This window comes from Bufo bufo, chromosome 2 (assembly GCF_905171765.1).
Source record: "Bufo bufo chromosome 2, aBufBuf1.1, whole genome shotgun sequence".
Classification (NCBI taxonomy): Eukaryota; Metazoa; Chordata; class Amphibia; order Anura; family Bufonidae; genus Bufo; species Bufo bufo.
The window spans coordinates 297535535-297552956 of NC_053390.1; the positions used below are offsets into that span (position 1 = coordinate 297535535).

Below are 17422 nucleotides of genomic sequence, written 5' to 3' on the forward strand. Positions count from 1 at the left end.
TACACTCCCCTATTGGACCCTGTTCTGCTTCAATACTGTGGAATAATTCCTCCCTATCCTTTCCCTACACTTCGGATCGAATTGCACTTTGTCAACTTCGATTCGCTCATCTCTACTAATAACCTATTCTCGGGATAGGTCATCACTATCTGATTGGTGAGGATCCTACACCCAGGACTCCCGCCGATCAGCTGATTGAGAAGGCACTGGTGCTCCTGGTGAGCGACGTGGCCTTCTCTCAGACTTCTATAGGCCAGTGACGACTAATTCATCAATCACGTGGTTAGTGAGCTGTGAGAAGGCCTCAACGCTCACAGGAGTGCGGGTGCCTTCTAAAACAGCTAATCAGATACTGATGACCTATCCATAGAATTAAATTCTCAGAAAACCCCTTTAACCACCTCAGCCCCCAGTGCTTAAACACCCTGAAAGACCAGGCCACTTTTTACACTTCTGACCTACACTACTTTCACCGTTTATTGCTCGGTCATGCAACTTACCACCCAAATGAATTTTACCTCCTTTTCTTCTCACTAATAGAGCTTTCATTTGGTGGTATTTCATTGCTGCTGACATTTTTACTTTTTTTGTTATTAATCGAAATTTAACGATTTTTTTGCAAAAAAATGACATTTTTCACTTTCAGTTGTAAAATTTTGCAAAAAAAACGAGATCCATATAGAAATTTTGCTCTAAATTTATAGTTCTACATGTCTTTGATAAAAAAAAAATGTTTGGGTAAAAAAAAAATGGTTTGGGTAAAAGTTATAGCGTTTACAAACTATGGTACAAAAATGTGAATTTCCGCTTTTTGAAGCAGCTCTGACTTTCTGAGCACCTGTCATGTTTCCTGAGGTTCTACAATGGCCAGACAGTACAAACACCCCACAAATGACCCCATTTCGGAAAGTACACACCCTAAGGTATTCGCTGATGGGCATAGTGAGTTCATAGAACTTTTTATTTTTTGTCACAAGTTAGCGGAAAATGATTTTTTTTTTTTTTTTTTCTTACAAAGTCTCATATTCCACTAACTTGTGACAAAAAATAAAAACTTCTATGAACTCACTATGCCCATCACGAAATACCTTGGGGTCTCTTCTTTCCAAAATGGGGTCACTTGTGGGGTAGTTATACTGCCCTGGCATTTTAGGGGCCCAAATGTGTTGTAAGGAGTTTGAAATCAAATTCTGTAAAAAATGACCTGTGAAATCCGAAAGGTGCTCTTTGGAATATGGGCCCCTTTGCCCACCTAGGCTGCAAAAAAGTGTCACACATCTGGTATCTCCGTACTCAGGAGAAGGTGGGGAATGTGTTTTGGGGTGTCTTTTTACATATACCCATGCTGGGTGAGATAAATATCTTGGTCAAATGCCAACTTTGTATAAAAAAATGGGAAAAGTTGTCTTTTGCCAAGATATTTCTCTCACCCAGCATGGGTATATGTAAAATGACACCCCAAAACACATTCCCCACCTTCTCCTGAGTACGGCAATACCAGATGTGTGACACTTTTTTGCAGCCTAGGTGGGCAAAGGGGCCCATATTCCAAAGAGCACCTTTCGGATTTCACAGGTCATTTTTTACAGAATTTGATTTCAAACTCCTTACCACACATTTGGGCCCCTAGAATGCCAGGGCAGTATAACTACCCCACAAGTGACCCCATTTTGGAAAGAAGACACCCCAAGGTATTCCGTGAGGGGCATGGCAAGTTCCTAGAATTTTTTATTTTTTGTCACAAGTTAGTGGAAAATGATGATTTTTTTTTTTTTTTTTCTTACAAAGTCTCATATTCCACTAACTTGTGACAAAAAATAAAAACTTCCATGAACTCACTATGCCCATCAGCGAATACCTTGGGGTCTCTTCTTTCCAAAATGGGGTCACTTGTGGGGTAGTTATACTGCCCTGGCATTCTAGGGGCCCAAATGTGTGGTAAGGAGTTTGAAATCAAATTCTGTAAAAAATGACCTGTGAAATCCGAAAGGTGCTCTTTGGAATATGGGCCCCTTTGCCCACCTAGGCTGCAAAAAAGTGTCACACATCTGGTATCTCCGTACTCAGGAGAAGGTGGGGAATGTGTTTTGGGGTGTCATTTTACATATACCCATGCTGGGTGAGAGAAATATCTTGGTCAAATGCCAACTTTGTATAAAAAAATGGGAAAAGTTGTCTTTTGCCAAGATATTTCTCTCACCCAGCATGGGTATATGTAAAATGACACCCCAAAACACATTCCTCACCTTCTCCTGAGTACGGAGATACCAGATGTGTGACACTTTTTTGCAGCCTAGGTGGGCAAAGGGGCCCATATTCCAAAGAGCACCTTTCGGATTTCACAGGTCATTTTTTACAGAATTTGATTTCAAACTCCTTACCACACATTTGGGCCCCTAGAATGCCAGGGCAGTATAACTACCCCACAAGTGACCCCATTTTGGAAAGAAGAGACCCCAAGGTATTCGCTGATGGGCATAGTGAGTTCATGGAAGTTTTTATTTTTTGTCACAAGTTAGTGGAATATGAGACTTTGTATGAAAAAAATAAATTAAAAAAAAATCAGCATTTTCCACTAACTTGTGACAAAAAATAAAAAATTCTAGGAACTCGCCATGCCCCTCACGGAATACCTTGGGGTGTCTTCTTTCCAAAATGGGGTCACTTGTGGGGTAGTTATACTGCCCTGGCATTTTCCAGGGGCCCTAATGTGTGGTAAGTAGGTAAATGACCTGTGAAATCCTAAAGGTGCTCTTTGGAATGTGGGCCCCTTTGCCCACCTAGGCTGCAAAAAAGTGTCACACATGTGGTATCGCCGTATTCAGGAGAAGTTGGGGAATGTGTTTTGGGGTGTCATTTTACATATACCCTTGCTGGGTGAGAGAAATATTTTGGCAAAAGACAACTTTTCCCATTTTTTTATACAAAGTTGGCATTTGACCAAGATATTTCTCTCACCCAGCATGGGTATATGTAAAATGACACCCCAAAACACATTCCCCACCTTCTCCTGAGTACGGCGATACCAGATGTGTGACACTTTTTTGCAGCCTAGATGCGCAAAGGGGCCCAAATTCCTTTTAGGAGGGCATTTTTAGACATTTGGATACCAGACTTCTTCTCACGCTTTGGGGCCCCTAGAATGCCAGGGCAGTATAAATACCCCACATGTGACCCCATTTTGGAAAGAAGACACCCCAAGGTATTCAATGAGGGGCATGGCGAGTTCATAGAAATTTTTTTTTTTTGGCACAAGTTAGCGGAAATTGATATTTTTAATTTTTTTCTCACAAAGTCTCCCGTTCCGCTAACTTGGGACAAAAATTTCAATCTTTCATGGACTCAATATGCCCCTCACGGAATACCTGGGGGTGTCTTCTTTCCGAAATGGGGTCACATGTGGGGTATTTATACTGCCCTGGCATTCTAGGGGCCCTAAAGCGCGAGAAGAAGTCTGGAATATAAATGTCTAAAAAATTTTACGCATTTGGTTTCCGTGAGGGGTATGGGGAGTTCATGTGAGATTTTATTTTTTGACACAAGTTAGTGGAATATGAGACTTTGTAAGAAAAAAAAATAAAAATTCCGCTAACTTGGGCCAAAAAAATGTCTGAATGGAGCCTTACAGAGGGGTGATCAATGACAGGGGGGTGATCAATGACAGGGGGGTGATCAATGACAGGGGGGTGATCAGGGAGTCTATATGGGGTGATAACCACAGTCATTGATCACGCCCGTGTAAGGCTTCATTCAGACGTCCGTATGCGTTTTGCGGATCCGATCCATCTATCAGTGGATCCGTAAAAATCATGCGGATGTCTGAATGGAGCTTTACAGGGGGGTAATCAATGACAGGGGGGTGATCAGGGAGTCTATATGGGGTGATCACCACAGTCATTGATCACGCCCCTGTAAGGCTTCATTCAGACGTCCGGATGCGTTTTGCGGATCCGATCCATCTATCAGTGCATACGTAAAAATCATGCGGACATCTGAATGGAGCTTTACAGGGGGGTAATCAATGACAGGGGGGTGATCAGGGAGTCTATATGGGGTGATCACCACAGTCATTGATCACGCCCCTGTAAGGCTTCATTCAGACGTCCGGATGCGTTTTGCGGATCCGATCCATCTATCAGTGCATCCGTAAAAATCATGCGGACATCTGAATGGAGCTTTACAGGGGGTTGATCAATGACAGGGGGGTGATCACCACAGTCATTGATCATGCCCCTGTAAGGCTTCATTCAGACGTCCGGATGCGTTTTGCGGATCGGATCCATCTATCAGTGCATCCGTAAAAATCATGCGGACATCTAAATGGAGCTTTACAGGGGGGTAATCAATGACAGGGGGGTGATCACCACAGTCATTGATCATGCCCCTGTAAGGCTTTATTCAGACGTCCGGATGCGTTTTGCGGATCGGATCCATCTATCAGTGCATCCGTAAAAATCATGCGGACATCTGAATGGAGCTTTACAGGGGGGTAATCAATGACAGGGGGGTGATCACCACAGTCATTGATCATGCCCCTGTAAGGCTTTATTCAGACGTCCGGATGCGTTTTGCGGATCGGATCCATCTATCAGTGCATCCGTAAAAATCATGCGGACATCTGAATGGAGCTTTACAGGGGGGTAATCAATGACAGGGGGGTGATCACCACAGTCATTGATCATGCCCCTGTAAGGCTTCATTCAGACGTCCGGATGCGTTTTGCGGATCGGATCCATCTATCAGTGCATCCGTAAAAATCATGCGGACATCTGAATGGAGCTTTACAGGGGGGTGATCAGGGAGTCTATATGGGGTGATCACCACAGTCATTGATCATGCCCCTGTAAGGCTTCATTCAGACGTCCGGATGCGTTTTGCGGATTGGATCCATCTATCAGTGCATCCGTAAAAATCATGCGGACATCTGAATGGAGCTTTACAGGGGGGTGATCAGGGAGTCTATATGGGGTGATCACCACAGTCATTGATCATGCCCCTGTAAGGCTTCATTCAGACGTCCGGATGCGTTTTGCGGATCGGATCCATCTATCAGTGCATCCGTAAAAATCATGCGGACATCTGAATGGAGCTTTACAGGGGGGTGATCAGGGAGTCTATATGGGGTGATCACCACAGTCATTGATCATGCCCCTGTAAGGCTTCATTCAGACGTCCGGATGCGTTTTGCGGATCCGATCCATCTATCAGTGGATCCGTAAAAATCATGCGGACGTCTGAATGGAGCTTTACAGGGGGGTAATCAATGACAGGGGCGTAATCAATGACAGGGGGGTGATCAGGGAGTCTATATGGGGTGATCACCACAGTCATTGATCACGCCCCTGTAAGGCTTCATTCAGACGTCCGGATGCGTTTTGCGGATCCGATCCATCTATCAGTGGATCCGTAAAAATCATGCGGACCTCTGAATGGAGCTTTACAGGTGGGTGATCAATGACAGGGGGGTAATCAATGACAGGGGGGTGATCAGGGAGTCTATATGGGGTGATCAGGGGTGATCAGGGGCTAATAAGGGGTTAATAAGTGACGGGGGGGGGGGGTGTAGTGTAGTGTAGTGGTGCTTGGTGCTACTTTACTGAGCTACCTGTGTCCTCTGGTGGTCGATCCAAACAAAGGGGACCACCAGAGGACCAGGTAGCAGGTATATTAGACGCTGTTATCAAAACAGCGTCTAATATACCTGTTAGGGGTTAAAAAAAACACATCTCCAGCCTGCCAGCGAACGATCGCCGCTGGCAGGCTGGAGATCAACTCTCTTACCGTCCGTTCCTGTGAGCGCGCGCGCCTGTGTGCGCGCGTTCACAGGAAATCTCGGCCATCGCGAGATGACGCGTATATGCGTGACTGTGCGCAGCGCTGCCACCTCCGGAACGCGATCCTGCGTTAGGCGGTCCGGAGGTGGTTAAGGCAGCAGAAGAGCAAATTAGATCCATGCACTACACCAAAACATGGACTGCTACCCGGGAAAAATCCATAGGCTGTAAAAAATGATATCGTATAGTACACAACAATCTCTTTTTAACAAAGCTAGAACCAGCCCTGTACCGCACATGTATCCAGAGATCTCATTGCTCTGCTAGATTTACAAACCGGATTCCAAAAAAGTTGGGACACTATACAAATCGTGAATAAAAACTGAATGCAATGATGTGGAGGTGCCAACTTCTAATATTTTATTCAGAATAGAACATAAATCACGGAACAGAAGTTTAAACTGAGAAAATTTACCATTTTAAGGGAAAAATATGTTAAATCTGAATTTCATGGTGTCAACAAATCCCCAAAAAGTTGGGACAAGGCCATTTTCACCACTGTGTGGCATCTCCCCTTCTTCTTACAACACTCAACAGACGTCTGGGGACCGAGGAGACCAGTTTCTCAAGTTTAGAAATAGGAATGCTCTCCCATTCTTGTCTAATACAGGCCTCTAACTGTTCAATCGTCTTGGGCCTTCTTTGTTGCACCTTCCTCTTTATGATGCGCCAAATGTTCTCTATAGGTGAAAGATCTGGACTGCAGACTGGCCATTTCAGTACCCGGATCCTTCTCCTACACAGCCATGATGTTGTGATTGATGCAGAATGTGGTCTGGCATTATCTTGTTGAAAAATGCAGGGTCTTCCCTGAAAGAGATGACGTCTGGATGGGAGCATATGTTGTTCTAGAACCTGAATATATTTTTCTGCATTGATGGTGCCTTTTCAGACATGCAAGCTGCCCATGCCACACGCACTCATGCAACCCCATACCATCAGAGATGCAGGCTTCTGAACTGAGCGTTGATAACAACTTGGGTTGTCCTTGTCCTCTTTGGTCAGGATGACATGGCGTCCCAGATTTCCAAAAAGAACTTTGAATCGTGACTCGTCTGACCACAGAACAGTCTTCCATTTTGCCACACTCCATTTTAAATGATCCCTGGTCCAGTGAAAACGCCTGAGCTTGTGGATCTTGCTTAGAAATGGCTTCTTCTTTGCACTGTAGAGTTTCAGCTGGCAACGGCGGATGGCACAGTGGATTGTGTTCACTGACAATGGTTTCTGGAAGTATTCCTGAGCCCATTCTGTGATTTCCTTTACAGTAGCATTCCTGTTTGTGGTGCAGTGTCGTTTAAGGGCCCGGAGATCACGGGCATCCAGTATGGTTTTACGGCCTTGACCCTTACGCACAGAGATTGTTCCAGATTCTCTGAATCTTCGGATGATGTTATGCACAGTTGATGATGATAGATGCAAAGTCTTTGCAATTTTTCGCTGGGTAACACCTTTCTGATATTGCTCCACTATCTTTCTGCGCAACATTGTGGGAATTGGTGATCCTCTACCCATCTTGGCTTCTGAGGGACACTGCCACTCTGAGATGCTCTTTTTATACCCAATCATGTTGCCAATTGACCTAATTAGTGTTAATTGGTCTTCCAGCTCTTCGTTATGCTCAAATTTACTTTTTACAGCCTCTTATTGCTACTTGTCCCAACTTTTTTGGGATTTGTTGACACCGTGAAAATTGGAATCAACATATTTTTCCTTTAAAATGATACATTTACTCGAATTAAACGTTCTATTGTCATCTACGTTCTATTACAAATAAAATATTGACATTTGCCATCTCCACATCATTGCATTCCGTTTTTATTCACAATTTGTTTAGTGTCCCAACTTTTTTGGAATCTGGTTTGTACATTGCGTGACAATCGCAGCATGTTCTATATTGTGTGTTTTTCATGCAGCCCTGGCCGCCATAGAAGTGAATAGGGCTTCAGTAAAAAACACATTACATCCGGATGATGTTTGCAGATGTTCAGTTTTTTTTTCACGCGCATGAAAAACGCATCAAAACTGATTGCACCCGCGTGGAAAAAACGGTAACACTGAAAGCAATTGCAGACAAAACTGACTGAACGTGCTTGCAAAATAGTGCAGGTTTCACTGAACGCATCCTCGCACAATCCGTATCGTTCGTGTGAAAGAGGCCTTAGAATAGGTCCCGTTTGTTAGAAGTCACCTTATCACTGGTGGATGGGCCCAACATATTCTTGATAAAAAATATGCGCAAAGAGCTCCTACTTTTCATATAGTAAGTATAGCAGTATTGCAGTTCACACTTTCATGTATTCACCTTTCACCTGTGTCTTTGTGTATTAAGCAGTGTGCTGTTACTTGTAGTTCTACACATTGTGTTGCAGCCAAAGTAGCATGCACCTGTGCCCCTCTTTTTTATACATATTTTGGAGGTGCTGGTGTACTCTCTTTTGTTATATGAGAGATATATATATATATATATATATATATATATATATACACAGTATACATATTGTGGTATGTAGTTAGCTTTACAAATGGTAGGCAGTCGGCAGGATTGGATGCAACATAAGAGTTTTGTTGCAAAAAACAACAAAAATTGTTCCAACAGGATGGCTTGGCTTCAGCCCATCAAAGTTCAGTCACATAAAGTACTTATCTTCAGCTCTCATGTGTCATATAAACAGTTCATTTTTAAACAGGCAGAAATATAGAAGTCACTTTTGTGCAGAGTCTTGTCTCTTTACTTCTTTGGAACACTGTGGAGAGGAACGCTCCTAAGTCCTCCCCAGACTAACACACACACATACTGGCAGTGTGTCTTTTACATTAGCTTCTAGCTGTGTGAGGTGGTAACACCCGAGATGGAGTATGGGAGTGACCTTCCCACCCAAACTCTCACTCCTAAATCCAGGACCCAAATTCCAGCTACCACGAACTCAGCGATTTAACATCACTTTTTGCCATTTACATCCGGGATTACATCACTGAGAGCAGCAACCTCAGTGACACATACTTGCCCTCAATAACCTCAGCCTTTGGAAGCTTACAATATATAGATACATTGCCTGTCCAAAAAAAAAGTCACCACAAAAAAAAAATAAGATTCTCAATGGGGTTAAGGTGATGGCCAATCCATGTGTCTCATGCTCCCTGAACCACTCTTTCACAATTTGAGCCTGATGAATCCTGTCATTGTCATCTTGGAATATGTCCGTGCCATCAGGGAAGAACAAATCCATTGATGGAATAACCTGGTCATTCAGTATGTTCAGGTAGTCAGCTGACCTCATTCTTGGAGCACATACTGTTGCTGAACCTAGACCTGAGCAACTGCAGCAACCCCAGATCATAGCCCTGCCCCCACAGGCTTGTACAGTAGGCACTAGGCATGATGGGTACATCACTTCATCAGCCTCTCTTCTTACCCTGATGCGCCCATCACTCTGGAACCGGGTAAATCTGGACTCATCAGACCACATGACCTTCTTCCATTGCTCCAGAGTCCAATCTTTATGCTCCCTAGCAAATTGAAGCCTTTTTTTTTGGTTTGCCTCACTGATTAGTGGTTTTCTTATGGATACACAGCTGTTCAGTCCCAATCCCTTGAGTTCCCTTCGCATTGTGCGTGTGGAAATGCTCTTACTTTCACTATTAAACATAGCCCTGAGTTCTACTGTTGTTTTCCTTTGATTTGATTTCACCAAACGTTTAAGTGATCGCCGATCACGATCATTCAGGATTTCTTTCCTGCCACATTTCTTCCTCGAATATGATGGGTCCCCACTATCCTTCCAGTTTTTAATAATGCGTTGGACAGTTCTTAACCAAATTTTAGTCATTTCTGCAATCTTCTTAGATGTTTTCTCTGCTTGATGCATGCCAATGATTTGACCCTTCTCAAACAGACTAACATCTTTTCCACGACCATGAGATGTGTCTTTCGACATGGTTGTTTAAGAAATGAGAAGCAACTCATTGCACCAGTTGGGGTTAAATAACTTATTGCCAGCTGCAAGATAATCGCCCATGCAGTAATTATCCAATAGGAGGCTCATAACTATTTGCTTAGTTAAAGAGGACCTTTCACCTATTCTTACTCTATGAACTAAGTATACAGCCATGTGGAGCGGCGCCCGGGGATCTCACTGCACTTACTATTATCCCCAGGCGCCGCTCCGTTCTCCTGCTATGCCCTCCGGTATCTCCGTTCCCTAAGTTATAGTAGGCGGAGTCTGCCCTAGCGCTGGCCAATCGCATTGCAGAGCTCACAGCCTGGGAGAAAATAACCTCACAGGCTGTGAGCTCTGCGCTGCGATTGGCCAGCGCTAGGGCAGACTCCGCCTACCATAACTTAGGGACTGGTATCTCCGCATACTATAACTTAGGGAACGGAGATACCGGAGGGCATAGCGGCAGAACGGAGCGGCGCCCGGGGATAATAGTAAGTGCAGTGAGATCCCCGGGCGCCGCTCCACATGGCTGTATACTTAGTTCATAGGGTAAGAATAGGTGAAAGGTCCTCTTTAAATCCAGGTGGCAACTTTTTTTTGGACAGGGAGTGTATATTTATGCAAAAAGAACAGAGTAACCCTTTTTTTTTTATATTCCTGATTTACTTTTGCACTTACTGTAACCAGCTTCTTTTACTTTTTATTATGCGGTGAAGCTTCTGCTTGCATTATAGTCATCACTTTATATTCAAAACCTTATCTATAAAAATAAGCTATTAGTAAGCCTTAGTAATTATACTTTCCTAGAGGTTATGTCGAAGCATAAATTACACGGATTGATGTATGGCCTTCAAGCTTATTACCTTATAACCTTTGATCTCATAAACTTTTCCAGGCAACAAGAAAGTGCAAAGTACAATTGGTACATTTGATATGTACAAATAGGTTAAGCGCCAAATATATAATCCATGGAGAGCACTCATTAAATGCTAAAATAGAAAGAAACTATTTTTCAGCACATCCATTTAAAAGAAGAAGTCCACAACCAGAGATGAGAAAGAAGTAAATCTCAGAGCCAGTGCCTCCAGGTACGATGGGTGGAAGATCACCAAAATTTTCTCTCAGTGTCTTTGGAATGCACTTGAATTATGGCTTACAAAAGTACAGTAGGCATGATATGGCAGTTTATCAACATTAACCTTTGCACAGTAACATTAAAATAGTCACAAAGTCCAGCTAGATAGGATGAGTAATAGATTTATGGAAATGCTGTGAAGATATCGTGCAGTCCTTATCACATGTAAACAAATACGGAAGGCAGGAATGCTCTGCCTGCACATATGAGCTTCATATCAGAAACTAAATGATGCTGCTTTATTATAAAGGGTGTATTAGATACCCCGACCAGGCAGACGGTTATCGGGAGGGAAGCATTCCCTGCTGGCAATCGCCTGATCGCTTGCTGAGGAGACCACAGCTATTACATACAGCGATCTCCTCCACAGCATGGGGAGGAGTGATTGCTATGCCATCGCTCGTCCCCATGCTGTACAGTGGTTTGCCGGTGGCAGAACACTTATTAGACAGCACAATCTGCCGCCGGCAAATCCTGAACTTTCAGCATGCTGAAAGATCTGGATTGCCCGATGAACGAGCATTATTACACTGCAAAGTGATCGCTAACTAGCGTAGTATACATTATGTCAGTGCTATCCAGTAGAGGAGGACAGCATTAACTGACAATCCTATAAGATATGTAAGATCAACAGGTTGAAGAACAGCCCGAGTTCAAAAACAGGCCGCAAGTGATCGGTTGCCTAGGGTAAGCATAAGCATTACTAATTAGCAAGTGGAGATTAGCTAGAAGGCACAACTGGGATTGGTGACTTGAAGTCAAAGGTTAGGTCTTAAGCTAGCCATACACATTAGATTAATGTTGGCATGTGTTTAGAGGGGGTGATTTGGAGAGATACTGTAGCTGTCCAAGCCATATTGTATGCATTAAAGCAGGGGTGTCAAACTCAAATACACAGTGGGCCAAAATGTAAAACTTGAACAAAGTCGCGGGCCAGCATTGAACAAATGAACCTTTTAACATGGACCCAAACAAGATTTGCTTTAACATTGAATATGGAACAAGCATATTCATTTATTAAATAAGATTTAAATAATAATAATAATTTTTAAAATAAAATAACAATAATAAAATCAATCAACCATTCAAGCCCATGTCTTGGAGTAGCAAGAAAAAGTGCATAAAGAAAACATTAATTATTGCTCAGTTTGCTGCACACTGATCTAATCTGATGTGCCCAAGCCAGATACCTCTTCTTGGATGATAGTTCATCAATGTCTGGGCTCAGGCTTTGAGCTGAGGAAATCCTCAGTATCGAGCGAAGGTGTTCATCAGTCAGACGTCTCCTGTGAGATGTTTTGGTCATCTTCATCGAGGAGAAAAGTTGCTTACATAGATAAGTGCTGCCGAACATGGAGAGCATCTGAGCAGCTTGGGTGCGGAGCTGAGGCATTGTGTCAGGGATGAACTGTGGAAACTGTGCGGCGCCCACAGCATCATACTTTGACTTCAGCGTGTCATTACACTGGAGTTCAATTAGCTCCATTTGGAGGTTGGTTGGTGCGTTTTCCACATTAACTGCGAAGGGATTACTGAGCAGTTCAAACCTACATTTCTGGACATCAAAGTCGGCAAATCGCCGGCTAAACTCAGCGCCGAGTACACTGAGTTTTTCAGCAAACTGTGCGCATGGGAACAAGTTGGTAAAGAACTGCGTTTTCATGGTTTGGCAGCAGGGAAAATGGCCAAGGTTTCCTTGCAGCATCTGATTCTCCCACAGGCACAGTTTAGTTTTAAAAGCCCTCACTGCAGCGTACATGTCTGTGATGATGCGCCCGCGCCCCTGAAGCTGCAGGTTCAGTGCATCGAGATGGCTCGAGATGTCACACAGAAAGGCCAGCTCACACAGAAACTTTTTCTCCCGAAGCTCCTTCCCTTTGCTTTCCAGAAACTGACATATTTCCTCATGCAGCTCAAAACATCTATTCAGTACTTTTCCTCGGCTTAACCATCTCACCTCTGTGTGATACGGCACGTCTGAATACGCCGAACCACACTCCTCCAGAAAAGACTTAAACTGGCGGTGATTCAGACCTTTGGCTCTTATAAAGTTAACTACTTGTGTTACTGTGGTCATAACATGTTCCATCTTTAGGGCTTTGCCACACAGTGATTCCTGATGTATGATGCAGTGATAAACAGTTAGTTCACCTGCACAGTTCTCTTCCTGCATCTTCTCCCGGACCCTGCCCACCAGTCCACTTGTTTTACCGCACATCGCTGGCGCACCATCTGTCGTTAATCTCACGACAACTTTATTTCAGTTACGCATTTGGAAACCTCCTCAAAGATTTCCTTTCCTGTGGTTGTGCCATGCATTGATTTGAATCCCAATAGCTCCTCCGTAACACACATATTTGAGTCCACTCCACGGATGAAGACTGACAGCTGAGCAGTATCAGATGCGTCGCTGCTCTCATCCACAGCAAGGGAGAATGCAACGAAATCTTTTCCCTTTTCCAAAAGCTGGTCATACAGATTGGTGGCAAGATCACATGTGCGATCAGCTACTGTGTTTCTGCTCAGGCTCACGTTTGAAAAGGCTTGCTTTTTCTCTGGGCACACAATGTCACAAACTTTCAACATGCACTTTTTCACAAACTCTCCCTCATTAAAGGGCCGGGCTGATTTTGCGATCTCTACTGCTACAATATAACTAGCTTTTACAGCAGCCTCACTTTGTGATGTGGCTTTTTTGAACATATTCTGTTGTGAAACCAAACTTCTTTTCATCTCCTCCACTTTCTGGCTCTTTTGAGTCATGTCCAGGTCCTTGTACTTGTCATGGTGTTTTGTTTCATAGTGTCGTCGAATGTTGTACTCCTTAGTTATAGCCACGTTGACTCCACAAATCAGACAAACAGGTCTGTCTTTTACATATGTAAACAGATATTCTGTCTCCCACCTGTCCAGAAAGTTCCTGTTGTCTGCCTTTCTTTTTGCCATTTTTGTGAAGGGGTTCCACAGTGACAGTTGTAGCTTGAGATCGCTATGACTTCTGTCACACAGGAGAGGGCGTTTCTGGGACCTGTCCTTATTGACGCGCCAAAACATCAGCAAGGCATTATGGTATTTGTAGTATTAGCGATGAATGAATGCGCTGTATAATACCGGCGGGCTAGCTCTAGTAGTCATTTGGTATAGCCTCGCGGGCGAAATATAATTACACTGCGGGCCAAATTTGGCCCGCAGGCCAGAGTTTGACACCTATGCATTAAAGGGAGTCTTCACAGTAAATATTTTATCAATAAAATACCACTGAAAAGGACATTGTTTGTATACCTACCTTTTTTGCCCCTTTTGGCTACAGGGTTATCAATATAACCTTTCTAAGGGCTCTTTCACACTTGCGTTGTCTGAATCCGACGTGTACTCCACTTGCCGGAATTACACTCCGGATCCGGAAAAACGCAAGTGTACTGAAAGCATTTGAAGCGTCTTCAAAATGCTTTCAGTGTTACTATGGCACCCAGGACGCTATTAAAGTCCTGGTTGCCATAGTAGGAGCGGGGGAGCGGTATACTTACAGTCCGTGCGGCTCCCGGGGCGCTCCAGAATGACGTCAGAGCGCCCCATGCGCATGGATGACGTGTCCAATGCGATCACATGATCCATGCGCTTGGGGCGCCCTGACGTCACTCTGGAGCGCCCCGGGAGCCGCACGGACGGTAAGTATGCTGCTCCCCCGCTCCCCGCTACACTTTACCATGGCTGCCAGGACCTTAGCATTCCGGCAGCCATGGTAACCATTCAGAAAAAGCTAAATGTCGGCTCCGGCAATGCGCCGAAACGACGTTTAGCTTAAGGCTGGATCCGAATCAATGCCTTTTGCGGCAAGTGTTCCGGATTTTTGGCCGGAGCAAAAAGCGCAGCATGCTGCGGTATTTTCTCCGGCCAAAAAACGTTCCGTTCCGGAACTGAAGACATCCTGATGCATCCTGAACGGATTTCACTCCATTCAGAATGCATTAGGATAATCCTGATCAGGATTCTTCCGGCATAGAGCCCCGACGACGGAACTCTATGCAGGAAGAAAAGAACGCAGGTGTGAAAGAGCCCTAACTGCTGCATTGACTCCAAGTGCACAGACACAAATAGTATGTCCCTAAAATTTGATCCTAGGGATAATAAATCCTGAAAAGCACTATGGTCTAAATCGACCAAATAAATCCCACTAGGGATCCTCACATAGCTGTAGTTAAAACTTAGCGTTTAATAAGGATTTTAAGAAAAAAAGAGAAAAATGTGTACACCAAAAATATTATTAAAATTATCAGCTGCCTGCTAAAACTTATTCCTGGACTGCAAGACTGCAAGTGTTACTGGTTCAAGTCTTTGGGCTAGCATTCATCATTCTGCAGCCATTAATAATGTATGGGCAATGTCTAGATGAGATTCATTTAGGCTGGATTAACACCATGTTTCTGCTCTTTATCAGATATATACTTAACAAAATATACTACAAAAGGGGATGTACCTGTACCTCAACTATATATGTTTTATTATAAGATCCATCAAATGTATCCATTGAAAAAGTATATATTTGCTGCCTGTTTTTTCACTTGAATGGGACTGAGCTGTGACTGATGAACTTGATGTCACATTGTAAGATCCTCACCTGTCTCGCACTCCGGTGTGACCAAAGAGGGTCCTCGTGGAGCTGCGGGACAGGTTACGCGTGTCTCCATTGATACACCAGCTCCGACCTCTTTGCGAACTGACGCAGGGATGCGTTCGCATGTGCGCCGGAGGGGAAGACCGCATGGCTTTTGGGGACAGCTTGGCCGGGCTAGTGGCAGTACGCTGTGGCCGACCTTGTCTCCGGTGCCTATTGCGGATTCCATTCCAGTGTCCATGTCGACGCGCTCGCGCACTTTCGCAGAGCCTGTCGTGCATCCACATTTACATTCAAAAACGGGTTCGCAAGTAGGCGCTTCTTATGCTCTTCGCCGACCAGCGAAGGGAATAGCACCTGGCCGCAAGTTCAAAGCAGATTAGGGGGTCGTCATTTGTCTAATTGACTAATGACTGACCAAAGCCTTGTACATAGGTGTAGGGCAGGATCATGACCTATGGGGAGTGGACACTTGGAGCCCTGGGATTTGTTAGCAGGCACATAAAAGGTGGCCTCCCAGGTCGGTCAGTGCCCACTGTTATCCTTCCTTATCCAGGTGCAGGTCAGTACTGCTAGCTACTTACTGAAGTTTGCTGGGACTCCGTCCGTTCCAGTGGGACCCAGGACTCGGGACTTTCCGTGATGCATCCGTTTACCTGGCAAGTTGCACAGAGACTTATGCACGGATCGGGACTAATCCTGGCTTTCCTTCGTTTTTTGTTTGCCTGATATTTGCCCAGTGAAGTTTACCTGGACTTTGTTTATTTTGTTAATAAAGCCCTTTGACTTCATGCTCACTGGTCTGTTTCGTTGGTGCCTTGCATTACATACATGGCCTAGGAAGAGACCTAAACTCTCAAGATGTGTAGTGGCCTCTTTGTACAGCTGATCCAACTCCCGGGTCCTCTGCCAATCTAATATTTATTACCTATCCTGAGGATAGGTCACCAATATGTAAATCCCGATGAACCACTTCATGTGGACCTTTTATAGGGAGGTCTTGCTGCAGCATGGGAGAGACTTGAACAAACCTCTGGCTATTTTAAAGCCATAGAATGTTCCTTATTTAAAAGACTTCAAACCTTTTTAAAGCAGAAGAGGAGCCGCTAGTTAAGTGCATGGGATCTGATGTCGGTTATTAGGGGGTCTGGAGCTGGAATTCATTTAGAGAGCCTGCCCTGGGGGTCTGAATTTATTTAAGGACTTTGTACTGAGTCAGTATTTAGGGTGTCTGCCCTGAGCCTGTATTTAGGTGGTCTGGTTTGAGGGTCTGTATTTATTTAGGGCCAGGTTGGGAGTCTGTTCTTGCTTCTGTATTTTTTAAAGGGGGTTTGGCCTGGGCACTAGAGATGAGCGAATTTAATTTATTGAAAATTCGATTCGGCTGCTTTGGCGAATTTTACAAAAAATTTGCTTTGTGATGAATTACTTTGCCATGAAGCGCATTTATTTTTGTAAGTAGCGGGTGCAATGACAGGGAGCTGCGATGGCGCCGCCCCGTCATTGTACCCCTCAGATGCCGCGTTTATACATGATCGCGGCATCTAAGTGTAAAATTAAGAATAAAACAAAAATGTAATCAAACTTACCGCCTCCATTTGATCGTGAATGGGTGGCCGCCGGCATCTTGCTTGAATATCTCGGCCGAAATCCCGTGCGGCGCGAGATTACGTCATCCGGCCAAGATCTTCAAGCAAGATGGAGGCTGGCGGCCCGTCGCGAGCAAATGGAGGAGGTAAGTTAGATTTTTTTTGTTTTTTATACTATTTCAGGTTAAATCAATTCGCTGACATGAATGAGGTGGTTATTATGGGGGACTTCAACTACCCAGATATAGACTGGGAAACTGAAACTTGTATATCTCATAAAGGAAACAGATTCTTGGCAATAACCAAAG

The 17422-nt window shown here is 44.2% G+C and overlaps 1 protein-coding gene across 1 annotated transcript; it reads right to left on the reverse strand.

Moving 5' to 3' along the window:
- Nucleotides 1-12042: 12042 nt before the first annotated feature.
- On the reverse strand, nucleotides 12043-13856 carry LOC120990823 (general transcription factor II-I repeat domain-containing protein 2-like). Its single transcript, XM_040419725.1, is given in 2 exon segments — nucleotides 12043-13160; nucleotides 13163-13856. Coding segments are annotated over 2 exon segments (1812 nt in total).
- Nucleotides 13857-17422: the final 3566 nt, after the last annotated feature.